Source organism: Theropithecus gelada, chromosome 20 (assembly GCF_003255815.1).
Source record: "Theropithecus gelada isolate Dixy chromosome 20, Tgel_1.0, whole genome shotgun sequence".
Lineage (NCBI taxonomy): Eukaryota > Metazoa > Chordata > Mammalia > Primates > Cercopithecidae > Theropithecus > Theropithecus gelada.
In genome coordinates, this window is record NC_037688.1 from 27,221,018 (window position 1) to 27,248,661 (window position 27,644).

Genomic DNA, 27,644 nt, shown 5'->3' on the forward strand with positions numbered 1-27,644 from the left:
TATTTTTTTTTTTTTTTTTTTTTTTTTTTGAGACAGAGTCTCGCTTAGTCGCCCAGGCTGGAGTGCAGTGGCGCGATCTCGGCTCACTGCAAGCTCCGCCTCCCGGGTTCACGCCATTCTCCTGCCTCAGCCTCCCGAGTAGCTGGGACTACAGGCGCCCGCCGCTTCGCCCGGCTAATTTTTTGCATTTTTAGTAGAGACGGGGTTTCACCATGTTAGCCAGGATGGTCTCGATCTCCTGAACTCGTGATCCGCCCGCCTCGGCCTCCCAAAGTGCTGGGATTACAGGCGTGAGCCACCGCGCCCGGCGGATGAATTGTTTTTTTAATTTTTTTTCAGATGGAGTCTCACTCTATCATCCAGGCTGGAGTGCAGTGGTGCAATTTTGGCTCACAGCAACCTCCACCTCCCGAATTCAAGCGATTTTCCTGCCCCAGCCTCCCAGGTAGCTGGGACTACAGGCGCCTGCCACCATGCCCAGCTAATTTTGTATTTTTTACATTTTTAAATTTTAAATTTTTTTTTTTTTTTTTTTTTTTTTTGAGGAGTTTCACTCTTTTTGCTCAGGCTGGAGTGCAATGGCATCATCTGGACTCATCACAACCTCCGCCTCCCAGGTTTAAGCAATTCTACCTCAGCCTCCTGAGAGGCTGGGATTACAGGCGCCCACCACCATGGCTGGCTAAGTTTTTGTATTTTTAGTAGAGATAGGGTTTCACCATGTTGGCCAGGCTGGTCTTGAATTCCTGACCTCAGGTGATCCTACCCTTCTTGGCCTCCCAAAATCCTGGGATTACAGGGGTGAGCCACGGCTCCCAGCCAGTTTTGTTTTGTTTTGAGATAGAGTCTCACTCTGTTGCCCAGGCTGGAGTGCAGTGGCAAGATCTTGGCTCATTGCAAACTCCATCTCCCGAATTCAAGCGATTCTCCTGCCTCAGCCTCCTGAATAGCTGGGATTACAGGAGCCCACCACCACACCCAGCTAATTTTTGTATTTTTAGTACAGATAGGGTTTCACTGTGTTGGCCAGGCTGGTCTCGAACTTCTGACCTCAAGTGATCCTCCTGCCTCCACCTCCCAGAGTGCTGGGATTACAGGCATCAGCCACCATGCCTGGCCTAATGGATGAATTTTAAAACTTTAGCATTTCTTTTTAAATTTTGCCTTTCACTCACTCAGAAGTGAGAAAGGGGGAATTCTTTTGTCCCCAGAAATGATATATGAGGAAACTGACAGGTTAAGAGGAAACTTCCACATCATCTGTTTGACATAGCTTCCAAGGATTAAAACATTCAACACAGTCTGACATCAGCTTCTTGATCAAAATAGTTCACCAAAGTTTGTTCAACATTTTGCTACCTCCCTCTGTGAATACATGCTATGCTGCAATTAAACAGCTACTTACAGTTGAGAGAAGCAAGACTTTAATGAAGAATGCTACAAGTATGGACAATAATTAGTTCTCATCTTTTAAAAAAAGATTACAGAAAACACTTTACTGAATTTTTTTGCTAAAAAGACAGTCTTTAAGGGTGTCCGGGAGAGACAGCAAGCACAACACAGTACAAAAGGAGAAGGGAATGTTGAATTCCAGTGCAAGACACGAACACAGCACAATTAGGGAATTAGAAGGAAGCAACCATTTCACAAAGAATGAAATTAGGCATTTATATTCAATCAGGATTTTTTTTTAAGCTTTAAAAGTCCAGCATAAGGAAGGGAATTGGGAAAAGAGGCAGGGGACAGGGGGCAGGGGGTGGGGGAACTAAGCTTATCTACAATCACCATTTTACCAAAAAACACACTGGTTCAACCACATAAGAAGTGGAGGATAAACCTGCCTACATAGCCCAGCAGACGTTGAGAGCAAATGCCAAGGCAGACAGGTCTAGGGTTGATGTCACAACTGGCTAAAGAGTTTTTAAAGGGAATCTTATTCCACAAGGACTGGTCTCTCATCAACCTGGGTTCATAACAGACTAAGTTCCTTTGCATTTGCCATCAGAAGGCCAGAACTTGACGTGGAAAAAATTTACTCCAAATAATACTCACATTGCTGGTTTTAACAGGTCATGGAGTCACAAGTGGCTCCTAATAGACTTCACCATTTCCTAGGAGAAGGTTCTACAGATTACCAGGGATTTAAATTTAAGCAAACCACTAAAGAAGGGAAACACTAATGATATTCTGGCACTGCACAAGCTCTGTGCCTGTCATCTCTGCCAAGGACATGGGTGGACTTGGCTCTGCGTCTTAGCTCCATGATCTCCAACAGTGATGAAGTGGAACTGGGACCTCCCCCACATCGAAGGAGGTTGCCCAAAATTCTCATCCCAGCCCAGCTTCTGAAAGAAACAGCAGACTATCAGGGGCTATTATTAGGAACCATGCTCCTGTGAATTCTGTGGAAATGAAAGCCTGTTTCAGTTCATGCCAAGTCTTTTCATGGTCCGCCAGCGATCCTTAATCATCACAGCTGTTCGGTTAACAAATGGGTAATTTTTAGAAATGGCAGCCCAGTTTCCTTCCCCATATTTCTGCACTCCAGCCTTGACCCACTCGCTTTCTTCTACAGTCCACTTCTGCAAAAGAAAACCAAAAGATTTATCACCGCCTTTCCTCTCCACTTACTTACATTTTCTCCAGTGTAGTGATAAGGTAAACTCAAGAATCCCAGGAGAATCATCTGAACCTGAAAGCATGGCTTATGTTTTTAAAACATGGAATGGACAGGATACGAGCACTGTGGATCTGGACATTGAGGAATTCTCGATGTCCTGCCATTTGATCCTCAAGTAACAATCATTTCTGCATTCCAAACTACAAACATATCTACATCATTCATGATCCGGAAAATGTGTCCTCTGTCCTCCTAGGCTTTTCTTCCAGAAGATGACTATTACTTTAACTTAGTTTGGATTATCTGAAAAATCTCAAAAAAAGGTTTTTACTGGGTACATAAGCAGTCTATGCCTATGAGACATGGGGCTTATTTTACCTCTGCTCTACCCACATAACCAGTATCAGAAAAGAGAATTTTAAATTACCTGCTTTTTTGTTATATTGGTTGTACTGTCTTCATCTGGTGCTGCTGGAAAACATTAAAAGTAGACTCATTTCAGAGTTCACCTTTCTCTGCACAAACCACAAGAAAAAGACACAGAATGTCCCCAAAGGGAAAACTTTCAAATTTCGCAAGCATTGAGAAGAGAAAGGATATCACTAAAGGATAATTTACTTTTCTCCTTTGTTTGCAAACACCAGTCACTTCAGCCTATGAGAACCTGTACAATACAAGTGCTTTACAAACAGACATCCATAAATGCTGGCTAGTGATGGGTTTCAAGCTCTTCAGTAAAATCAACATTGTTTTCTTTTTTTGTTTGTTTGTTTGTTTTGAGACGGAGTCTCGCTCTGTCTCCCAAGCTGTAGTGCAGTGGCACGATCTTGGCTCACTGCAAGCTCTGCCCTCCAGGTTCATGCCATTCTCCTGCCTCAGCCTCCCAAGTAGCTGGGACTACAGGCACCCGCTACCACGTCTGGCTAATTTTTTGTATTTTTAGTAGAGATGGGGTTTCACCGTGTTAGCCAGGATGGTGTCAATCTCCTGACCTCGTGATCCGCCCGCCTCGGCCTCCCAAAGTGCTGAGATTACAGATGTGAGCCATCACGCCTGGCCCCAACATCGTTTTCTAAAATTACTGAGAGAACATCATATTTAAAAGCCTTATATATATGTATGTCTACATATACATATAGGTATTAGTGTATGTATGTATATATATAGTCGTATGTTGCTTAACAATGGGGATATGTTCTGAGAAATGAATCATTAGGTGATTTCATCCTTGTGTGACTTACACAAACCTAGATGGTAGAGCCTAGGCTCTAGCCTGCAACTTCTTACCTACCCTAACTCATGCCCCCTTGTCTAACAACATGGCTTTCTCAACATTTAAAGGATTAGAGTCATCCACTGGACTTAGGAACCAAAAACATTGGTGCAACTCCAAATAAAAGTAACAAACATGTATTCTTCCACTGCTATAACAGTCCTAATCCCCTTAATCTTACCGATTACTATTACCTTAGCCAACCTCTGCAAAAAAGGAATATGCCTAGGATATATGGTGTAGCCTATTGTTTCTACCCTACAAACCTGTACAGCATGTGACATGCAACTGTGACACAATGGTAAATATTGTGTATCTAAACATATCTAAACACAGACAAGGTAATGCATTGCACTACAATGTTACAATGCCTATGACATCTACAATGTCACTAGGTGATACGAATTTTTGAGCTCTATTATATACAACCTAATGGGACCACTGTCACCATCTATGCAGTCCATCGTTAACCAAAACTTCGTTATGTGGCACATGACTATAGGTGTGTTTATATGTATAATTTCTGCATTATAACCCCCTGCTAACCATTGCTTTGAAATCACAAGGTTTTGGCCACGTGCGGTGGCTCATGCATGTAATTCCAGCACTTTGGGAGGCCAAGGCGGGTGGATCATTTGAGGTCAGGAGTTTGAGACCAGTCTGGCCAACATGGTGAAACCCCTTCTCTACTAAAAATACAAAAATTAGCTGGGCATGGTGGCACATGCCTATAGTCCCAGCTACTTGGGAGGCTGAGGCAGGAGAATCACTTGAACCCAGGAGGCGGAGGTTGTGGTGAGGTAAGATTGCGCCATTGCACTCCAGCCTGGGTGACAGAGTGAGACTCTGTCTCAAAAAAAAAAAAAAAAAAGAAATTATATGGTTTTGCTGTTTTGTACTAAATTTTTTTTTTTCCATTTTTTAATCTTCCTCTTACTATCACTCCCAATTTTTTTTTCCCCCCCCCCAGGCTGGAGTGCAATGGTGCAATCTCAGCTCGCTGCAACCTCTGCCTCCCAAGTTCAAGAAATTCTCCTGCCTCAGCCTCCTGAGTAGCTCGGACTACAGGTGCTCGCCACCAGGCCTGGCTAATTTTTGGATTTTTAGTAGAGACAGGGTTTCGCCATATTGGCCATGCTGGTCTCAAACTCCTGACTTTGTGTTCTGCCTGCCTCAGCCTCCAAAAGTGCTGGGTTTACAGGCGTGAGCCACCGCTCCTGGCCTAACTTTTTTTTGTTTGTATTTTTTGTAGAGACATGGTTTTGCCATCTTGCCCAGGCTGGTCTCCAACCCCTGAGTTCAAGGAATCCACCCGCCTCAGCCTCCCAAAGTGCTGGGATTACAGGCATGAGCCACTACGCCCAGCCTAGAATTTTCAAGTTCTTGTTCATTTTATAGAAGTACAATTTGGGTCTGGGAAGTGGTTCACGCTTGTAATCCCAGCACTTTGGGAGGCTGAGGCAGGTGGATCACTTGAGGTCAGGAGTTCAAGACCAGCCTGGCCAACTTGGTGAAACCCATCTCAACTAAAAATATAAAAATTAGCTGGGCGTGGTGGCACATGCCTATAATCCCAGCCACTGGGGAGGCTGAGGCAGAAGAATCGCTTGAACCTGGGAGGCAGAGGTTGCAGTGAGCCGAGATCGCACCTGTAGTCCCAGCTACCTGGGAGGCTGAGACAAGAGAATCACTGGAACCCAGGAGGTGAGGCTGCAGTGAGCCGAGATTGCACCACTGTACTCCAGCCTGGGTGACAGAGGGAGACTCTGTCTTAAAAAATAAAAATAAAAATAAAATATATAAATAAATAAAAGACCAGAGGGCTATGGGAGATGGTATACAAGTATAAAAGACATGCCATTTCAAGCCAATGGGAATAAGTTAAAAAGTTGTAAGGGCCAGGCGCAGTGGCTCACACCTGTAATCCTAGCACACTGGGAGGCTGAGGCAGGTGGATCATGAGGTCAGGAGATAGAGACCATCCTGGGCAACATGTGAAACTCTGTCTCTACTAAAAATACAAAACTCAGCTGGGCATGGTGGTGTGTGCCTGTAATCCCAGCTACTGGGGAGGCTAAGGCAGAAGAATCACCTGAACCTAGGAGGCGGAGGTTGCAGTGAGCTGAGACCACGTCACTGCACTCCAGTCTGGGCGACAGAGCAAGACTCCGTCTCAAAAACAGAAAAAAAAAAAAGAAAAGGCAACATTACATAAACACGAAACCTGCTAGAATGTCTGCCTCAGCAGATGCCAATGTCCTAAGCAGTATCTCCTAAACAATGGAAGATGCTCTGGAAAAGGGACACTGACGTGAACAGATTACTTTTATTTATTTATTTTTATTTATTTATTTTTTTTGAGACAGAGTTTCGTTTTTGTCGCTCAGGCTGGAGTGCAATGGCACAATCTCGGCTCACTGCAATCTCCATCTCCCAGGTTCCAGCGATTCTCCTGCCTCAGCCTCCTGAGTAGCTGGGATTACAGGTATGCACCACCACACCTGGCTGATTTTTGTATTTTTTTTAGTAGAGATGGGGTTTCACCATGTTGGTCAGGCTGATCTCGAACTCCTAACTTCAGGTGATCCACCCTCCTTAGCCTCTCAAAGTGTTGGGATTACAGGCGTGAGCCACTGCACCTGGCCAGGAACAGATTACTTTTAAATTATGAACTACTTCATATTACAGTGAAAGCAGGTTTCTAAAGCTAACGAATATGGACTGCATTAGAAATTGCTGTTTTCTAGAACTTTTTTTTTTTTTTTTTTGAGACAGAGTCTCGCTCTTGTTTACCAGGCTGGAGTGCAATGGTGGGATCTCGGCTCACTGCCACGTCCACCTCCCAGGTTCAAGTGATTCTCCTGCCTCAGCCTCCCAAGTAGTTGGGATTACAGGTGTGCACCACCGTGCCCAGCTAATTTTGCATTTTTAGTAGAGACGAGGTTTCTCCATGTTGGTCAGGCTGGTCTCGAACTTCTGACCTCAGGTAATTTGCCCACCTCAGCCTCCCAAAGTGCTGGGATTACAGGTGTGAGCCACTGTGCCTGGCTTCTAGAACTTTTATATCCTGTTGTTTTAAAATATCTAATGTCATTTTTTCTTGTTTTTCTGTTCCTTCCCCCACTTTCCACATGATCTTATCTTACCAACTACATTTTTGCCAGTGAAGGTAATTTTCAAGGACAAAACCTCTGGGACTGGCAAAGGATTATTGTTGCTATGTTACAAAAGTCTTCATAACCCCCTAAATTAAGGTTTAGCACTTAGATATTTCCATTAGAATACAAAATGTGGTGGGAAGAGATTCTAACACAAAGGCTATGAAGTTATTAATTATGGAAGTTTCTCTCTCTCTCTCTTTCTTTCTTTTTTGGGACAAGGTCTCACTCGGTTCTCAGTCTGGAGTGCAATGGTATGATCACTGCCCACTGCAGCCTCAACCTCTGGGGCTCAGTCTCTCAAGCAACTGGAACTACAGGTGTGTGACACCATGCTTGGCTAATTTTTGTTTTTATTTTTGTTGCTAGGGGTTCTCATTATATTGCCCAGACTGGTCTCTAATTCTTAGGTTCAAGCAATCCTCCCACCTCAGTCTCTCCAAGTGCTGGGGATTATATGCGTGAGCCACCATGCCTAGCCAGAAAAGTTTCTTATCATAGAAAAAAAAAACTGGGCTGGGCACAGTGGTTTATGCCTATAGTCCCAGCACTTTGGGAGGCTGAGGCAAGCAGATCACTCAAGGTCAGGAGTTTGAGAGCATCCTGACCAACATGGTAAAAACCCGATTACTAAAAATACAAAAATTAGCCGGGTGTGGTGCCACACACCTGCAATCCCAGCTACTCAGGAGGCTGAGGCAGGAGAATCGCTTGAATCTGGAAAGCGGAGGTTGCAATGAGCAACCTGCACTCCAGCCTGGGCAACACAGTGAGACTCCATCTCAAAACAAAAAAGAAAAGAAAAAGAAAAAAATTTGGCAAGGCATGGTGGCTCACAAGTATAGTCCCAGCACTTTGGGAGGCTGAGGTGGACAGATTGCTTGAGCCCAGGACTTCAAGATCATACTGGCCAACATGGTGAAACCCTGTCTCTACTAAAAATACAAAAAAACATTAGCTGGGCATGATGGCAAGGGCCTGTAGTCCCTGCTACTCCGGAAGCTATGGTGGGAGAATTGCTTTAGCCCAGGATGTCAAGGCTACAGTGAGCCAAGATCACACCACTGCATTCCAGCTTGGATGACAGAGTGAGACCCTGTCTCAAAAAAAAAAAAAAAAAAAAAAAAAACCAAAAAAAGGATTTATATAAACTGTTAAGATATTTTTTTTTTCTTAAACAAGAAATGCAAGGAATGACCCCCTACTACCACATCTAATTGAAGTATTTTAGGAAGAACATCAACTATAATTAAATATCATAGGCATTATTAAAACAAAACCAAGCACTTTCTTTAAACATAAGGTGTTACTCTGACAGTCTCCATTATTTAATGGGAGAGGACATGAGACTGACTCCTTGACCAGGGCACAGTGACTCACATCTGTAAACCCAGCACTCTGGGAGGCTGAGGTGGGAGGATCGCTTGAGCCCAAGAGTTTGAGACCAGCCTGAGCAACAAAGTGAGACCCCATCTCTACAAAAAGTGAAAAAAACAGCCAGGTGTGGTGGTGCACACCTGTAGTCCCAGCTACCTGGGAGGCTGAGGCAGGAGGATCACTTGAGCCCAGGAGGTTGAAGCTCAGTGAGCCATGTTCACACCACTGCACTCCAGCCTGGATGACAGAGCAAGACCCTGTCTGAAAAAGGAAAAAATAAAATAAAATGGATTCTTCATGAATTAAAATGAGATTGGAAACTTACTGAACTTTTTCTAGTTTGGAGACAAGCAGCTTCTGGAATATTAACATGACAGTAACATGCATCTGCACTTCAGCAAGCATCGAGAAGAGGCCAAGGAGAATCTCCTGCTTACCCTGAACTTGAAACAGTTCATCCTCTTCCACCCAAGTCTCTTTTTCTTCAACCCCATTAGAGTTGTTCCACTTGCCTTTGGGTACTCTGAGGGGAGATCAAGGAGAGCACAAGGTGTGAAACAAATTCATCCTGGACTGTCCCAGATTCTGGCCTTGGCTCACTCTTGGCCCTGTATTCCTTCCTGTCCCATTGTGACCACAATTGAGGTTCGCCTGCATGCACCTCCCAAAGCCACTGTCCTTTCTCCTGGCTGGCCAGGCATCTCCGCATAACACCCCCCAGGCTGTCGGACACCCCTCAAATTCAGCACTGATTCATCAAGTACATCACTACCCCTCTACAAATCTGTTCATTTTCCTGGTTTTTGGCTTGTTTGGTTTTGATTCTATTAAAGGTCTCAGTATTTTCTAATTGGGAACCTGCAAACCTCCCTCTCTTCCTTGGACATGCCTTCTTCCTATATCTGGACTGATTTTTCCGTTTCCACTCCCCCTTGTTCAGGCTCACAGTGCCTTTCATCAGTATTCCACTAGCCTCTTAACTGGAGTTTCTGCCGCTAGCCTCTTCCCCTTCCAAAGCCAAAGATGATTTTAAGACAATCATCCTAAAATTACCACATGCCTCCTCTACTCCCTAATGGCTTCTCTCTGCCTGAACAATGGCGTTTATATGCCTGTATGGGGGAGTCCAGACCATCCAGTCTGGCCCGTCAGTTTCTAACCAACCACCCCATGATGCCCACACCTGGGCAAACAGCACAGCCACACTGTTCTGCTCTTTCTTCCTCCCATAAGCTCTGTATTTTCCTGCCTCTCCATAGTCCCTGTGCTTGGGAGTCCATTCCCTGCTAAGTGACATCCCACCCATCTTTCAAGGCCATAGTTCTCAATGAAGCCTTCTCTAACTACCAACCCCAACACACACAGAAAGCCTTTCCCCTCTGGCCTGCAGTGCTGTTTCTACCATACCAACTGTCACTTTGCAGTGTGCCCCTAACCAGGACCACCTTGAAGGTGGGGGCCACATCTTCCTTTGTCCATCCCAAACACATAGCACACTCAGCACAGTAACACAGATCCCAATGTGAGCTGGAGATATATTAGCTGAACTAACATTGGGATTGTCAGAGAGCCACAAGGGAATTATACCATCAAAGATTAGAGTAAGAAGCAAACAAGAATGCTCCCTGTGAACATGAAACAATTTAAGTGCTTGGGTGTGGCTAAAAAAAAGTACAAAAGCTGAAAATAACCCCAAACCCAAATTATTCAATGGAAATTATAGTCCATTTCTTCTAATCAACTCTGCATTTACCTGATTAATAACTGCCCTGGGAATAGAGCAAAGCACAAATCTGACCTCAGAATTATAACATCTTTTACAAACATGGAAAGTGTCTGAATTCAGTGTCTCGAAGAATTTATATAAATCAAATGACCCGCAAAAGTTAACCAAGAGTAGAGACAAATTTCTGTATCCTTCGCCCGCCATGAAGAAAAAACTTATTTTTAATGCCATTTGGGTATTCTGCAAATGAATAATAAAAGCAAATTGATGAGTAAGTACATAGGCTTGAAAAAATTCCTTGAGTTCCATAAGTTTTCTATGAAATTGCTAAGTGGCTGAGACAAATGGTAGACCTTTCTCATTTTCACATTGAATCTTATCCCCAAATGTTACTTGAGAATAATTTGCTTGAGACAAAGTGAAAACATTTTATAGGAGGTTTTTCCTTCTCAGGATATTCTTGTGTTAATGACTATTTATAAATAAAAATCAGATGGGGTTACAGTTTGTTTTCTATCTGCTTATCCCAGTGCTGGAATAAAACCAGTTGGAACCTCAGTCCCCGGCTGGTCCATCATGTTTCCTGAGTAGCTGTCCTCCCTCCCTGCAGTCTTCACAGGTCACCTTCTCCCTGTCCTCTGTTGAACTCTCAGCACTATTACCTGTACAAATATATGCTTTGGTGGTGATTTTGCAAGACCTCTGACTTTCAGGTGATGTGTTCACTGCCTCTCCTAACTTCCCATGTGGACGGGCCTGAGATCTGGCTGCTCCTCCTAACTGTCATGGGCTGAGTGGTCCTGGCCAAGTTAGGTCACTTCCTCGTCCTTGTGCTCCTGACTGGCAGTTTGAACGCGAAGAGCAATGGTGTAGCGTGGGTTGGCAAGCTACGGTCTGTGGCTGCTGGCTTGTGTACCATGAAGCTCGGGCTAAGAATGGCTAGCCCATTTTTTTAAGGGTTGTTAACAAAAAACAAAAAAAAAAGACAGTCGGGGCAGTGGCTCACGTCTGTAATCCCAGCAGTTTGAGAGGCCCAGGCAGGTGGATCGCTTAAGTCCAGGAGTTCGAGATCAGCCTAGTTAACATGGTCAAACCTCATCTGTACAAAATACACAAAAATTAGCTGGGTGCGGTGGCACGCACCTGTGGTCCCAGTTACTGGGATAGGGGTGGGGATGGTGGCTGGGGCAGGAGAATCGCTTGAACCTGGGAGGCAGAGGTTGCAGTGAGCCAAGATTGTGCCACTGCACTCCAGCCTGGGTGACAGAGCAAGACCCTGTCTCAAGAAAAAAAGAAAAAGAAAAAACAAGAAAATAATATGGAGCAGACAGACAACACATGTGGCCCAAAATGCCTAAAAATATTACCCTCTGCTGGCTTTTTACAGATGTTTTGGGTTCACTCCTTAAAATGCAAGAAGAAAGAATCCTTATTTTATTTGGTGAATAAGTACCTAGTAAGCACGTGCTATGTGCAAGGTGCTGTGGGAGATACAAGATAGGGGCATGGTGGCCCTGTCCTCCAGGTGACACCGCCAACCCTGCCTTCCCTCCTGATCCCACTGCCCCTCCCTGCTCCCTGGCAGCAGTCTCCAGTCTCCAGCCTCCCTCCTTCCCTCCTTTCCCTAAGTGGGGTCTCATCAGGCCTTCCAATTTGTTGTATTAGAATTATCTGGGGCATAGTTTAAAAAGCAGATTAAAGAGTATTCTCCTGTCTCTTCTAATTCAGTAGCCAGGAGCCTGGAAATATGTATTTTTTTAGCATTCCACAGGTCATTGTGTCATGAAGCCCGGCTTGAGAGCCTGTCTGACACACCAGACAAAAGAAATCCCAGGCCTGGCCCATCCAGCATGCAGACTCTCCTCCCTTCACTCTTTCCTGTGCACCGTATTCTCCTACCATAGGCTCCATGACACTCTGAGGGGCACGCCAGGCTTTCTCATGCCTGTATGTAAGGAGTTCCCACTGCCTAGAGTCCTCCAGCCCCCAACACGCTCGATGACCTTCTGCTCATTCTTCCCAGGCCAGCTCAATGTTTGTTCCTCTAAAAGATCTGAGCCACCTAAAACCTTGCTGAGTAGGCTCAGCTTTTCTTCCCATAAGCAGCCAGGGCACCTCACACATACTTCTTTAGAGCAGGGACACTGACTCTTTTTTTCTGTAAAGGGCCAGATAGTATTTTCACTTTGCAAGCCTTACTGTCTCTGCTGTGATTACACAACAAACTACCACTGAACAGAAAGCAGCCCTAGATAATACATTGATGATGGGTGTGACCATGTTCCAATAAAACTTTATTTACAAAAACAGGCAGCAGGCAGATTTGGGCCCAGAGCCATAGCTTGCCAATCCCCGCTGCTTTAGGGGACTCATTAGACTTCATATCCTTGACATATGAGAGAGGATGTATGTCTCAAACCTTCACGAATCCTCCCATTTACAAAATTACTGTAATCCCGCACTCTCCCGTTTCCTCATCTGTTCCCGGGAGCAATACCTATACTGCACAGGATTGCTGTGAGGAGCCAATGACATCCTGTATCAAATGAGAATAACGTGCGTGGAGCTGCATCCGCTGCCCAGCAGCTATGCCCATTTGCCAGCCGGTGACTCACTTCCAAATACTAGTAGTGGTGACATAGTGCAAATCTGTACCTGAGGATAAATCACTTATCAGATGCCACAGCCTTTTGGGGCACCGAGTACAATGCATGCCAGAGCACAGGTCCCCAAATACTACAACATAGAGCAGTGGCAGAGGTGGCCTTGGGAGATCCATGAGGTGGATCACTTACAGCAGGGAAGCGCTGACCAGGGAGGAGTCTATGGAGGACGGAGAAGTTGTTTTTGTTGTTTTCTTTTTTTTTTTTGAGATGGAGTCACACTTTGTTGCCCAGCCTGGAGTGCAGTGGTGCAATCTGGGCTGACTGTGCACCCTCCGCCTCCCGGGTTCCAGTAATCCTCCTGCCTCAGCCTCCCAAGTAGCTGGGACTACAGGCGCCCACCACCACACCTGGCTAATTTTTGTATTTTTAGTAGAGATGGAGTTTCACCACATTGGCCAGGCTGGTCTCGAACTCCTGACCTCAGGTGATCCGCCTGCCTCAGCCTCCCAAAGTGCTGGGATTACAGCCGTGAGCCACCACACTCAGCCTGAGGAAGGAGAATTTTAAGAGAGGCAACTTGTTGGTATACAGGCCATGGGCTTTTCTGTCAAGACTGACTTGGATTAAAACTCCCAACGCCCATCTTTGCCACTTTTAGCTGTGTGACCTCAGGTGAGCTAAGAACTTTTCTGAGCCCTTCTCCTCTGTGTAACGGGGTTAATATATCACATCACAGAGTGAGGATTGTAACGACTCAGTAAGATGACACATGAAAGTGCTCTGCCCCCAGAAAGCACTTCATCAACAACGCTTCTCTTCCCTTTAAAGGACAAATGGCATTTGGACAAGCAATGATGGAGGTATGACGGTTCACTGTGGGGAATGAGAGGAAGCAAAAGTACAGTGGTAGAAACAAATAACATGTTCCAGAGAACAAGCAGGCCCAGTCTGCCTGGAGGCAGGATCCGCCACAGGACACAAAGGGAAGCAAAACTCAAAGCCAGGATGAGAATCACCATGGGGAGCAAAATTAAAGTATTCTAGCCACTGCCCCACAGTACCTAGCAGGATATGGGAGATTAGTAAGTATTTACTGAACTTGCCAAGTCTCAAATGCTCAGAAGGGTGCAAAATTATACATATTCATCAGTCTCTTTTTAAGGGTCAAAGTATAATGTGGCCCAATGCAAACAAATTTCTTTTAACACACAAGACTAATGTTTACAAGTCAAGACACTCAGATGTTTGCTAAAAATGAAAGCGGCGATGAGTAGGAGGCTCTGAAACTTTTCCATCCCCACTCATGCCCTAGTGCAAGGCTTGGAAGCCCACATGTGGGGCTTCAGAACCGGCAGGGATGGCTACGTCGTCACTGCCCGCTCCTGTGTCACATTCTAGCAGTCTGAGCAAGCCTTGGTGGTAACTTAGCTGAAAGTTACTTCATTCACGGAAGTAATACCAGGCCCAACCAGGACCACCAACCAGCCCCAAAATTTCTACAAAGAAGGTCTTCATACTTGGGATTCTTCTCTCCAGGGAAGGGTTGGTTGAGAACGGTGGGCTTGGATGGTGGCGCTGGAGCGGCCTCCTGGGAGGAGTTGAGGCCTACGCTGGGCTCAGTACTCTGGCTGTCCTCCTCCAAGACCAATCTGCTTATTGTCATGCGCTTGTTCTTGGGCTGCAGTTCCGAGCCACCCTCACCCTCAGCTGGGGCTGAACTTTCATTATCATCTTTTCTGGGTCTCTTGTTTTTGAGGGCTGGTGATGCTGGGGAAGCTTGAGTAGGAAGAACCAGATCCTTCTGGTCCAGTTTTGCAAAGGCTGCCTCAGAATCCTGTGCACCAGACAGAGTCTTGAAAGCTGCTTTCAGAGTCATCATTCCAATGGTGGTTGGAGGATTCCGCAGCTGCCTGCAAATAAAGCATAGGCACAAAGATCTTTTTCACCACTGTTGATGCTCATCCAAACGGCCACAACTTTTTTGAAGTTTGAAGCTTCAAATTAGATAGAGGACTCCTCCAGTTGAGGAGGCTTTAAATGTAATATGTAAGTTGTATTATGAATTTAAAACTCCAAGTTACAGAACCTTTATTTTACTTCTCATTTTATTTTTAGAGAGAGAGTCTGGGTCTGTCCTAGACAGTAGACAGGACAGAGAGATAGGATACAGTGGCACAAACACAGCTCGCTGTATCCTAGAACTCCTAGGCTCAAGCGATCTGCCCACCTCGGCCTCCCAAAGTGCTGGGATTACAGGCCTGATTCACCACACCTGGCCTACAACACATTTATGAACAGGATCTTGAGAATTCTCAGAGTAAAAGACATGCCACACAGTCTTGCAACAATGAGAAACTGCCTTTTAAAAACAAAGTTCATCTATCATTTGGAACAGTTAGTATGCTTTAGGGAAAACTGTCAGGAGGGGGCAAACTGGCAGCCTGCGGGCCAAATCCAGCTGCCAGTCTGCCTTGTTGTCTAACCCACATGAAAAAAATTTTTTTAAGTAGATCAACTGTCAACATCCAAAAATTGGGAAATCTCACGGAAAACCCTGGACATCTTATATCTGAGCACCTGAAGCCTGAGCATTCTTGGATACTCCCACAGAGCAACAACCACAAGAAGCGGAAAAGCAAATGCCCTGGTTCCTGGCCCCACGCTCTCAGCCTAGGTCCACTTTGTTCCTTTAGGTTTCCTACCAGGCCCCGAAAGGGCATCTAAGCTTGTAACCCCTGCTTTAGGAACTGGTTTTGGGATTCGACTTACAGATCTGAACAGTGCTTCCTGAATGTATGAAGAGATTAGGTGTCCACAAGGAAGTACTGAGTCAATATGGGCGAGGCAAGGAGAGAAATGGTGAAAGAGCCTTTGAGGAATGGCCAATCAGGAAGTTGTCAGGGACCCCAGGCGTCCTGTCTCCTCATCTTCCCAGGGTGTGCTGTCTCCCACAGTGCCCTGTACGAGTAACCTCGTAACACGTCAGCAGGTCAGATCGCCGAGAGGAACTGATCCTGCTCTGAGGAGGAGACTGCTTCCAACAACCACCCCAGTGTTCTACCCAGGATCACAAGACAGCATCTTCTTCCAACAACCACCCCAGTGTTTCACCCAGGATCACAAGAGAGCATCTTCTTACCTTGTGGGTTCTCTGGGTGGCTTTTCCACAGGCCCTGGTGCTGGCTGTTTATCTTCCTTCCCTGGACTTGAGGCAGCGGACTCAGATTTCAAAGCCTTTTTGGCCATCTGGGAAAGGAAGGATGTCATCAGGAAGAAGAGGCCATAGAATTGCATTAATTCTCTGCTTCTTTCACCAAGAATATACTCAATATGCAAACAAGTTCACTTACAAATCCAATCTAGGTATAAAACGAAGGACATAAAATGGGAGAGAACTTATAAGACTTATAAATCAAGCTTTTTTTATTCAAACTTAAGATAACTAATAAATTTTTTTTGAAAGGGAGTCTTGCTCTGTTGCCCAGGCTGCAGTACAGTGGTGCGATCTCCGCTCACTGCAACCTCCACCTCCTGGGTTCAAGCGATTCTCCCATCTCAGCCTCCCAAGTAGCTGGGATTATAGGTGCCCACCACCATGTCCGGTTAATTTCTGTATTTTAGTAGAGACGGGGTTTCATCATGTTGGCCGGGCTGGCCTCGAACTCCTGACCTCAAGTGATCTGCCTGCCTCGGCCTCCCACAGTGCTGGGATTACAGGCATGAGCCACCATGCCTGGCAATACATGCTTACACTAATATATTCCAGTTTGTGTATAGAATTTTTTATAACTGTTTCTACAGATGTGTTGTCTTATTAACAACTGTTTGAGAATCCTTATCTATATAACACAAAGAGCCCTGAGTAGGCTAACCTTGCTCTAACTCCATCTGTTCATCTGTCTCCCTTGGCTTAAGTTTTAGACATTTCCAATCAGTCCAGTGTCATTCAGTTTCAGTTGTTTATCTGTAATATGTGGTGCCCTAAAAGCTAAGAGTTCTGTCCACACACAGACAGCAGCAGGATATTTTCCAGTTACCTGGAATGGAAAGGAAAGGACCCTAGGCCAGGGTCAACTATCTTGACACCTGCTCCCTGAATACCCCAAACTACCTGCTTATAAATAATCTGAGATTTGCCAAACGACTGCTAAGATCATGAACACTACCCTAATATGGGCCTGGCAGATCTGTTATGAAACAGAATATTTTCCACATTCTCAAAGTCCTGGTTTCTTTTGCCCAGGCTGAAGTGCAGTGGCACGACCACGCCTCACCGGCAGCCTCAAGTGATCTTCCCACTTCAGCCTCCCAAGTAGCTGGGATTACAGGTGCCCACCACCACACCTGGCTAATTTTTCTATTTTTTGTAGAGACGGGGTTTCACCATGTTGCCCAGGTTGGTCTTGAACTCCTGAGCTCAAGCAACCTGCCCGCCCTGGCCTCCCAAAGTGCTGGGATTACAGGTGTGAACCACTGCACTCAGCCAAAGTCCTGGTTTCAAAAACAAAACAAAACCACTCTCACTCAATGTTCCTTCATCGCAGCCTCCCATCTGTGACAGCCTGGGTCTAGTTCTTCCCTATGCTGTCCTGAGCCCACTGCTTCATTCTTTTATCTCTTTGATCCAATTAAAGAATGTTTTCGCTTGGCTTCTTTTGACCTTATACTTTCAGTGACACCTTTCTCTACACCATACCTTCTTCCTGTTAGCAACTCCATCGTACCATATCTACCAAACCACTCTTCCTCCAAACTTAGTTCACAAGTCATTGCCTTTGGGAACCACCATCGATTGTCAGCGAATGTTCTACTTCAGCCATGGCAGATTAATCATGTATAAAGGAGATAAAAACGACAGATGACGGAGACCAGGTGTGTTCCATTTGCCTCTGCCAGTATCTGTGCTTTTGTATTTTTATTTATTCATTTTTTGAGACGGAATCTCACTCTCTTGCCCAGGCTGGAGTGCAATGGTGCAATCTTGGCTCACTGCAATCTCCATCTCTTGGGTTCAAGCGATTCTCCTGCCTCAGCTTCCAAAGTAGCTGGGATTACAGGTGCCTGCTACCACGCCCAGCTAATTTTTATATTTTTAGTAGAGATGGGGTTTCACCATGTTGTTCAGGTTGTTCTCGAACTCCTGACCTCAGGTGATCCACCCACCTGGGCCTCCCAAAGTGCTGGGATTACAGGCATGAGCCATTGCGCCAGGCCTGCTTTTGCATTTTTAAGGCATTTAATTAAGAAAGCTAGTGCACACAATTCAGTGTCTTTTCCACACATCAACTCTTTTCACTTCAGATATTCTGATTCCCTGCACACCCTCAAGGGCACACCATGGTTATGGGAGAAGGGCCAAGGCGCACCGTGAGGAGGTAGGGCTCAGCGTCATCCAGGTGGCTCTCCAGGAAGCGCAGCATCTTCTGCTGGAAGGTCTCGTAGGAAAAGTTCTGGATGACAGGATGGGCCAAGTTCTTTTCTCGAATAATATTCAGGAGATCATTTCTCAGCTTCTACACAATGGACCGATATTTGCAACATGAGAAAGTAGAACTCCAGTAAAAATTCAATGATGATGAAGTGAGACAGACACTATGAGAACTTCTGCAATGCCGTCAATGCAAATCACTGGCACACATACAGGAAAGGAAGCCCAACACAAAGGATTGGTCAATAAATCAGGTTCAGCCACAGCGGGTTACTATGCAGCTATAAAAAACAGATGAAGAAGTTCCTTATGTGCTAACACAGAATTATTCCAAGATATAATATTAAGTGAAAAAAGCAATTTAGAAAAGTGTTCACATTAGTGTGTAGGATATGCTATCATGTGTATGAGAATGGGGAAAATGGATATACGTGGATGTCTGTATACACACACACACACACACAATTTGTTTGCACATGCATAGAGGATCTTTGAAAGGATAAAAGAAAAAAAAAAAAAAAGAAACTGGTTGCCTGTGAAGGGAAGAAGATGGCCGAGGGTCAGAGATGAGAGAATTTTCACCAAACTCTTTTGTTATACCTTTTGAATTCTGTATTATGTACATGTATTACCTTTTCAAATAATGAAATTTAAATTTATATAGAGGCCAGGTGCAGTGGCTTACGCCTGTAATCCCAGCACTTTGGGAGGTCGAGACAGGCGGATCATTTGAGGTCAGGAGTTTGAGACCAGCCTGGCCAACATGCTAAAATCCCGTCTCTACTAAAAACACAAAAAAATTAGCCCAGCATGAAGGCACACGCCTGTAATCCCAGCTACTCCAGAGGCTGAGGCAAGAGAACTGCTTGAACCTGGGAGGTGGAAGTTGCAGTGAGCCAAGATTGTGCCACTGCACTCCAGCCTGGGCGACAGAGCGAGACTCCGTCTCAAAAAAAAAAAAAGAAATGGTTGGGCATGATGATTCATGTAATCCCAGCACTTTGGGAGGCCGAGGTGGCAGGATCACTTGAGCTCAGGAGATCCAGACCAGCCTGGGCAACATAAAGAGACGTTGTCTCTACAAAAAATTTTAAAAATTAGCTACGTGTGGTGGTATGCAGCTGTGAACCCAGCTATTGGGGAGGATGAGGTGGAAGAACTGCTTGAGCTCAGGAAGTTGAGGCTGCAGTGAACTATAATTGCACCACTGCACCCCAGCCTGAGCAACAGAGCGAGACTCTGCCTCAAAAAAAAATTTTTTTTTAAATGAATAAAAAGGAAGAAGAAAAAAATAAAAGCAGGGGACCAACAGAACTGTTGACACCAGGAAACAGGTGCTATGTCCTCACCAGAGAAGCTTCCTCACATCTGCAGGATCAACATTTAATGTAAATAAAGTTAGAAGCATTACAACATTTGTCAGCTCCATACCTGGTACTGATCATTTAAATCAATGGTCTGTTATGAACCAGACAGAAATGAGGCAAGTGAAGAATTTATGTAAATTTCTCTAATGAAAACTAAATTTTGAAAAGTCAATCTTACAGTGAGTTATCTTGGATATAAAAGATAACTCGCTGCAGGTGTTACATGTTGAAAGGAGAATATTTAGGTAATATTCCTGACCAAGAACCCTTTCCTTGTTTTCCCACAAAAAGCAATGAGATGGATGTAAGTCACAGGAGCAAAAATGTATCAAATTTACCTGAGTTGTGGGGTCCTTGGACATATGTTTTTTCAAAATTTTTGAAGCCTTTTCAAATTCTTTGTTTTTGATACAAATAATGACAGCCTAAAAAGGAGGGGGAAAAACCTTTTTTTACTTTTGTAATGACAGGTATAATCAGAATATCAAACATCAAAATAACTTTCTCTCACATTGTACCAAATTCCTGTACTTAAAAACTAACAATTATTAAGCCAGGCACGGTGGCCCACACCTGTAATCCCAGCACTTTGGGAGGCCAAGGCGGGTGGATCATCTGAGGTCGGGAGTTTGAGACCAGCCTGACCAACATGGAGAAACCCCAACTCTACTGAAAATACAAAATTTTCTGGGTGTGGAGGCGCATGCCTGTAATCCCAGCTACTTGGGAGGCTGAAGCAGAATTGTTTGAACCCGGGATGTGGAGGTTGCAGTAAGCCGAGATCACGCCACTGCACTCCAGCATGGGCAACAAGAGCGAAACTCCGTCCCAAAAAAAACCAAAACACTACCTAACAATTATTGTTCAAGTGTTGTGAACCACTGGAAGCTGTCTCTTTCTGCTTGTAAGGTAGTCGCTTTTCAACAATACAATGGCTTTTGTTACATGGCTGATAGAGCAAAATCTGATCCCCTGGATTACAGACCATTTAACCAATTTCAATAGGGCCTCCTGAGGAAAGACGCAATGGACAGGAGTCATTCTAGGTCCCAGTAATTTCAGGTCCCCGGAACAATTGATTCTGTTCTTTTTGGATGCAAAAGCTTTAAAGCAAGGGGGGGATGAGGGAGGGAGGATATAGTGTAGGGGGAAAAAAAGGGATTTGCTGACCACAGAGTTCTGCTAGTTTCATTCTGGAAAGGCCTGAGGCCAGTTCTGTAGGAGAATGAAAGGACAACCCCTTACTACCATAAACCCCAGCTGGCAACTTCAATTAAAGCACCTAGGGAACTACTGAAGCCAACAAACCCAGGTCATTCACAAGCAGCAAATAAAAAGGGCAAAGTTCCAGGTAAGATAAGGTGTCATCAGTCACAGAGAGAAAGAAGAGTCCTTCCATAAAGAAACCTCAAGAGAATATACAGAGGAAAAAAAACAGTGACTGAACACTTACAAGGAAGTTGTAATACACAGGAACATTTTTAAAACTTAGAAGAGCCAAGAAAAAATTGGGAGTATCTGAAGTTATATGATAGAATAAAGCAGCTACCTCAAATCCTGTCTGAGAGAGATACAGATTCTTTAAAAAGACCACCATACAAAAAAAGGCAAGCCGGCTGGGTGTGGTAGCTTACAACTGTACAACTGTATTCCCACACTTTGGTAGGCCAAGGTGGGAGGATCACTTGAGCTCAGAAGTTTGAGACCAGCCTGGGGAACACAGGGAGACCCTGTCTCTCCCCCCAAAAAAAACCACCTAGCCAGGCATCTTGGTGTGTGCCTGTGGTCCCAGCTACTCAGGAGGCTGAGGTAGGAGCATCACTTGGGTCTGGGAGATTGGGGCTGCAGTGAGCCGAGATCGCACCACTGCACTCCAGCCTGGGCAACAGAGAGAGACTCCATCTCAAAAAACAACAACAACAAAAAACCCATAAGTATGTAGGACTTTTTTTTAAAGGATGTAGCCTTGAGCTTGGCTCCTTTCACGCTGTATAATGCCTTTAAGGTCCATTCATGTTGGTGCACTGTCAATAGTTCACTTTTTCTTGTTGTTGAGCAGTATTCCATTCCATGAATGTACTATAGTTTATACATTAATCCACTGAAGGACACTTGAGATGTCTGCAATTTATGGTTATTATAAATAGAGATGCTAAAACATTCAAGTGCAGGTTTTGATATGAATAGAACTTCTCATTTTTCTAAGGTAAACACCCAAGAATAGGATTGCATGGTCTTATGGAAAATATGTTAATGAGAAATGGCCAAACTACTTTCTGGAGTAGCTGTATCATTTCGCATTCCCATCAGCAATGTATGAGAGTTCCAGTTGCTTCACATCCTCACTAGTGCTTTTTAAAACATAGGCTGAGTGTGGTGGCTCAGGCCTATGATCTCAGCACTTCAAAAGGCCAAGGTAGGAGGATCATTTGAGCCCAAGAGTTCAAGTCCAGCGTGGGCAACATAGTGAGATCCCATCTCTATTTAAAAAACAAACAAAAAGTGTACATACTTAGGTACAACATGATGTTTTGAAATATGGAACTAGCACTTTTTAGAGTTAGTATTTTTTTATTGATTTTTCTTGAGATAGGGTCTATATCACCCAGGCTGAACTCAAACTCTTGGCCTCAAGCAATCCTCCCACCTCAGGTACCCAAGTAGCAGGGATTACAGGCATGTGACACCAGGTCCCACTATCGGTATTTTTTAAAGTTCAGCCATTCTAATCGGTATTTGAATCTACTGTGGTTTTAATTTGTATTTCCTTAATGAGTAAATAATGTTGAACATCTTTTCATGTAACTTTTTTTTTTGCCATCTGTATTCTTTTTGGTGAGCCTTTTGCCCATTTAAAACTAGGGTTGTATAGGCTCATTTCTTTTGAGAGCTCTTTGTACATTCTGGATACCAGTTCTTTGTCAGGCGTAATTTGTAAATATTTTCTCCCAACCTATAGGTTGCTTTTCCATTCTCTTAGCAGTGTTTCTCTCAGAGCAAAAGTTTAAAATTTTGATTAAGTCCTATATATCAATTTTTCTTCTTAGGAGTGGTTTTAAATTCTTATCTAAGATTTTTTTGTCTAACTCCAGGACATAAAGATTCCTTCATGTTTCCTCTAAGCTTTATGGTTTCACATTTTACATTTAGATTATAATTTTGAGTTAATTTTTGTACAAGATCTGAGCTTACCGTCAAAGTTCATTTCTGCATATGGACATTCAATTGTTTCAACAACATTTGTTGAAAAGACTATCCTTTTCCCATTGAATAGTTTTCACATCTTTGTCAAAAATCAATTAGTCATATTTGTGTGGGTCTGTTTTTACATGCTCTCTTCTGTTCCACTAATCTCTATAGTCCTAAGTACTGTAACTTTCTCATAATTCTTTTTTTTTTTTTTTTTTGAGATGGAGTCTCGCGCTGTGTCACCCAGGCTGGAGTGCAGTGGCGCGATCTCGGCTCACTGCAAGCTCCGCCTCCCAGGTTCACGCCATTCTCCTGCCTCAGCCTCCCGAGTAGCTGGGACTACAGGCGCCCGCCACCACGCCCGGCTAGTTTTTTGTATTTTTAGTAGAGACGGGGTTTCACCATGTTAGCCAGGATGGTCTCGATCTCCTGACCTCATGATCCACCTGCCTCGGCCTCCCAAAGTGCTGGGATTACAGGCTTGAGCCACCGCGCCCGGCCTCTCATAATTCTTAAAATTGGGTAGTATGAGTTCAACTTTTCAATATAACACTTTTTGGTTATTTTAATTCCTTTGCCTTTCCATACAAATTTTAGAATCAGTCATTCTGTATCTATAGAAAATCATGCTGAGGTCAGACAGGGTAGCTCAAATCTATAATCCCAGCACTTTGGAAGGTTGAGGTGGGAACATCACTTGAGCCCAGGTGTTCAAGACCAGACTGCGCAACATGGGAACATAGGGAGACTCCATCTTTACCAAAAACAAAAAAAATTAGCCAGGCAAAGTGGCACATGCCTGTGGTCCCAGTTACTCTAGAGGGTAAAGTGGGAAGAGCACCTGAGCCCAGGAGGTGGAGGCTGCAGTGAGCCATGATCATGCCACTGCCTTCCAGCCCGGATGACAGAGCGAGACCTTGTCTCATTTAAAAAAAAAACACACACACACACACAAAGAAAAGAAAGAAAATCCTGGCCGGGTGCAGTGGCTCACATGTGTAATCCCAGCAAGCACTTTAGGAGGCCGAGGTGGGCGGATCATGAGGTCAGGAGATCAAGACCATTCTAGCTAACACGGTGAAATCCTGTCTCTACTAAAAATACAAAAAAAATAAAAAATAAATTAGCCAGGTGTCAAGGGACGCACCTGTAAACCCAGCTCCTCAGGAGGCTGAAGCATGAGAATTGCTTGAACCTAGGAGATGGAGGTTGCTGTGAGCTGAGATTGTGCCACTGCACTCCAACGTGGGCAACAGAGTAAGACTCCATCTCAAAAAACAAAAGAAAATCCTGCTGAGATTGTGACTAGAATTGTATTAACTCCATAGATCAATGGGAGATAAGCGACATCTTAATTCATGTCTTTCAATCCATGAACATGGTCTGTCTTTCCATTCGGTCTTAATTTCTTTTTTTTTTTCTTTTTTGAGATGAAGTCTTGCTCTGTCACCACACTGGAGTGCACTGGCGCAATCTCAGCTCACTGCAACCTCCACCTCCCGGGTTTAAGCGATTCTCCCACCTCAGCTTTCCAAGTAGCTGGGACTACAGGCGCACACCACCACACCCAGCTAATTTTTGTATTTTTAGTAGAGATGGGGTTTCATCGTGTTGGCCAGGATGGTCTCAATCTCTTGACCTCATGATCTGCCCACCTCAGCCTCCCAAAGTGCTGTGATTACAGGTGTGAGCCACCATGCCTGGCCTTACTTTCATCAGCATTTTACATTTTTCCACATACAGTTCCTTCACATTTTGCTAGACTTACATGTATTTATTTTTCTTTCTGTTTTGGAGCCATTGTAAATGGCATTGTTTTGGTAATTTCATTTTGAATTGTTCACTGCTAGTATATGGAAATATGACTGACTTTTCCTTTTTTACTTTAAAATGCTGTTTTCATGTAATGTATGACTGATTTTTGGGTTGATCTTGCTAAACTTACAGGATTTTTTTTTTTTTTTTGTATACTTCATGGGATTTCTACATAGTCCTGCCATCTGCAAAAAGAAATAATTTTATTATTTCCTCTCCATTCTGTATGCTTTTGCATCCTTGCCTTATTGTACTGGTTAGGTCTTTCAGTATGATGTTGAATACCAGTGGTGAGCACTCCAATTTTTACCATTAAGAACATTAGCTGTGGGCTTTTGGAGACACCTTTTATCAGGTTGAGGAAGTTCCCTTCATTCCTAGTTTGCTAAGTGTTTTTATCATGAACTAATGTTGAATTTTGTCAATTTCAGCATCAATTTATATGATCATACAGTTTTTCTCTTAATATGGTGGACTACACTGATTGATTTTCAAATATAGTGAAGCAGCCTTGCATTCCTGGACTTTGGTTTTCCCCACTCGGTCACACTCTAACTGCATCTGCATCCAGGGCCAAGCAGCAGGACAGACAGTGGAAGAAGGCTATGGAATTTGTTCCATGTTCTGGGGATCACAGCCCCTTTGGTGAGAAAAAGAGTTCTTCGCCGGGCGCGGTGGCTCAAGCCTGTAATCCCAGCACTTTGGGAGGCTGAGACGGGCGGATCATGGGGTCAGGAGATCGAGACCATCCTGGCTAACACGGTGAAACCCCGTCTCTACTAAAAAAACACAAAAAACTAGCCGGGCGAGGTGGCGGGCGCCTGTAGTCCCAGCTACTCGGGAGACTGAGGCAGGAGAATGGCGTGAACCCGGGAGGCGGAGCTTGCAGTGAGCTGAGATCTGGCCACTGCACTCCAGCCTGGGCGACAGAGCGAGACTCCATCTCAAAAAAAAAAAAAAAAGAGAAAAAGAGTTCTTCTCCTTCAGTTTTAGGTGCCTTCACTGTTGCCACTGTCATTGCTAGGCAGCTGCTGCCACCAGGATAGTACTGCCTGGGGGCCAGGGCAAGAAAGAAGGGAAAAAAGAGAAAAAATTGGGATTTCATTCACCATCTCTGACCCTTAAGAGATCCCTCCTTGCCCCTCAGACCAGAAAGAGAAAGCTTCTCTTGGTGCTCTTTCCATTCACATCTGGAGTGCATTTCCAGGTTTCAGACTGCCTTTGAGTCTGGGCTGGGTGATACCAGAGAAGGAAAAAATGGTAAACTATTCATCACTGGTTTGGTGGAACTTCAAATTCTGGTCTCCTTCCCCATATGCCTATTTCCAGATAGAATCCTCAGATAGCTACTCCATGCATTCTGTCCAAGACTTATAATTACATTAAGAGGGAGAGATAGAAGAGAGTATGTTTACTCTATGTTCCCCAGAATTGGAACACATATCCTTCTATATTTAATGTGTGAAACAAGAAAGGAAATATGAATGCTTTCAAATTGAAATGTAGAAGTCTGCTTCAAAGGTTGTGCTATGAGCTTATCTTTTAAAACTATGTATTAGTTTCCTGTGGGGGAAAAATTTTAAAAAGATGAATCACTGCTTTTTCACCTGGCAGTTCTCAGAAATAAGTATAGCTTCAGGCCGGGTGCGGTAGCTCACGCCTGTAATCCCAGCCGAGGCGGGGGGATCACGAGGTCAGGACATCGAGACCATCCTGGTTAACACGGTGAAACCCCGTCTGTACTAAAAATACAAAAAAATTAGCCGGGTGTGGTGGCGGGCGCCTGTAGTCCCAGCAACTTGGGAGGCTGAGGCAGGAGAATGGTGTGAACCCGGGAGACAGAGCTTGCAGTGAGCCAAGATTACACCACTGCACTCCAGTCTGGGCAAAAGAGCGAGACTCTGTCTCAAAAAAAAGAAAAAAAAAATAAGTATAGCTTCTTCTCTTACGTATTTGTTAAGGTTTTTAGGGTATAAGCAAGATCAGCGGTCTCTAGGTAAGTTAAATAAAAGATTTTCAAAATAAGTGAGGTAGGTTTATGTTGGGAAGAAATGCCAGAAAGCACATACATTAACAGAGGAAGAGAAGAAGACCAAAACTCACAAAACTGAAGAATAAAGAAAAGATGCAAAAAGAAGCAAGGCTGTTTTGGGAAGTAGCAATGTTTAAAAAGCCTCAACAAATATTTTTGTTTCAAAAATTAAAGTTCTAAAAGAGTGTATCTGATCTACAAGCAACCCAAATGGGGTAAGGCCCCCAAAGAACATCAAGCTGCTGTTGCCAAAGGTGCAGGGGAGAATACTGCACAGTAAAAAGCAACAAGCGAATGCTTCACGGACATGCTACATGTGTTGCTATCCCTTGTTCTCCAAAGAAACCTAACTGATCAATCTCTCCTTTAGTTATGAAGAGAAAACAAATATAGTCTTGATATAATTAACAGTTTGCAAAAGCAGGTCTCAAATTTTTGGTCTCAGGATTCTTTTATATTCCTCTTAAAATGTTAATGCAGACCTTCAAAGAGCTTTCTGTTTATGTAGGTTATATTAGTTGATATTCACTGTATTAGAAACATAAAACAGAAAATTTAAAATATTTATTAATTCATTAAAAAATAACAATAAACTCATTACAGGGTAACATAAATAACACTTCATGAAAAATTACGGCATTTACTAAGATAAAAGTTTAATGAGAAGAGTAGCATTGTTTTTCATTTTGAAAATCTCTTTACTATCTGGTTTAATATAGAAGATAGCTAGATTCTCTTAACTGCTTCTGTACTCAATCTGTTGGGATGTGTTGTTTCGGTAGAGGGTTTTTTTTTTTTTTTGAGACAAAGTTTTGCTCTGTCGCCCAGGCTGGAGTGCAGTGGTGTGATCTCAGCTCAATGCAGCCTCCCCACCTCCTGGGTTCAAGCGATTTTCATGCCTCAGCCTCCTGAGTGGCTGGGATTACAGACTCGTGCCACCACACCTGGCTAATTTTTGCATTTTTAGTAGTGACAGGGTTCACCATATTGGCCAGTCTGGTCTCAAACTTCTGACCTCAAGTAAACTACCCATCTTAGCCTCCCAAACTGCTG

At 44.1% G+C, this 27,644-nt stretch overlaps 1 protein-coding gene across 2 annotated transcripts in view; it reads right to left on the reverse strand.

The window, feature by feature from the left end:
* Positions 1–1,401: 1,401 nt before the first annotated feature.
* Positions 1,402–27,644, reverse strand: part of TERF2 (telomeric repeat binding factor 2) — a 32,380-nt gene continuing 6,137 nt past the window's right edge. The window contains exons 4-11 of one of the 2 annotated variants that reach the window (XM_025370972.1): positions 19,894–19,980; positions 18,127–18,273; positions 16,111–16,119; positions 15,900–16,006; positions 14,278–14,670; positions 8,866–8,951; positions 3,048–3,091; positions 1,402–2,582 (exon numbers count right to left, since the gene is read on the reverse strand). In XM_025370972.1, the coding sequence (XP_025226757.1) occupies positions 2,424–2,582; positions 3,048–3,091; positions 8,866–8,951; positions 14,278–14,670; positions 15,900–16,006; positions 16,111–16,119; positions 18,127–18,273; positions 19,894–19,980 (1,032 nt within the window). In that variant the 3' untranslated portion in view covers positions 1,402–2,423. The remainder of the gene's footprint in view (positions 2,583–3,047; positions 3,092–8,865; positions 8,952–14,277; positions 14,671–15,899; positions 16,007–16,110; positions 16,120–18,126; positions 18,274–19,893; positions 19,981–27,644) is intronic. The other variant, XM_025370973.1, reaches the window with a different exon arrangement.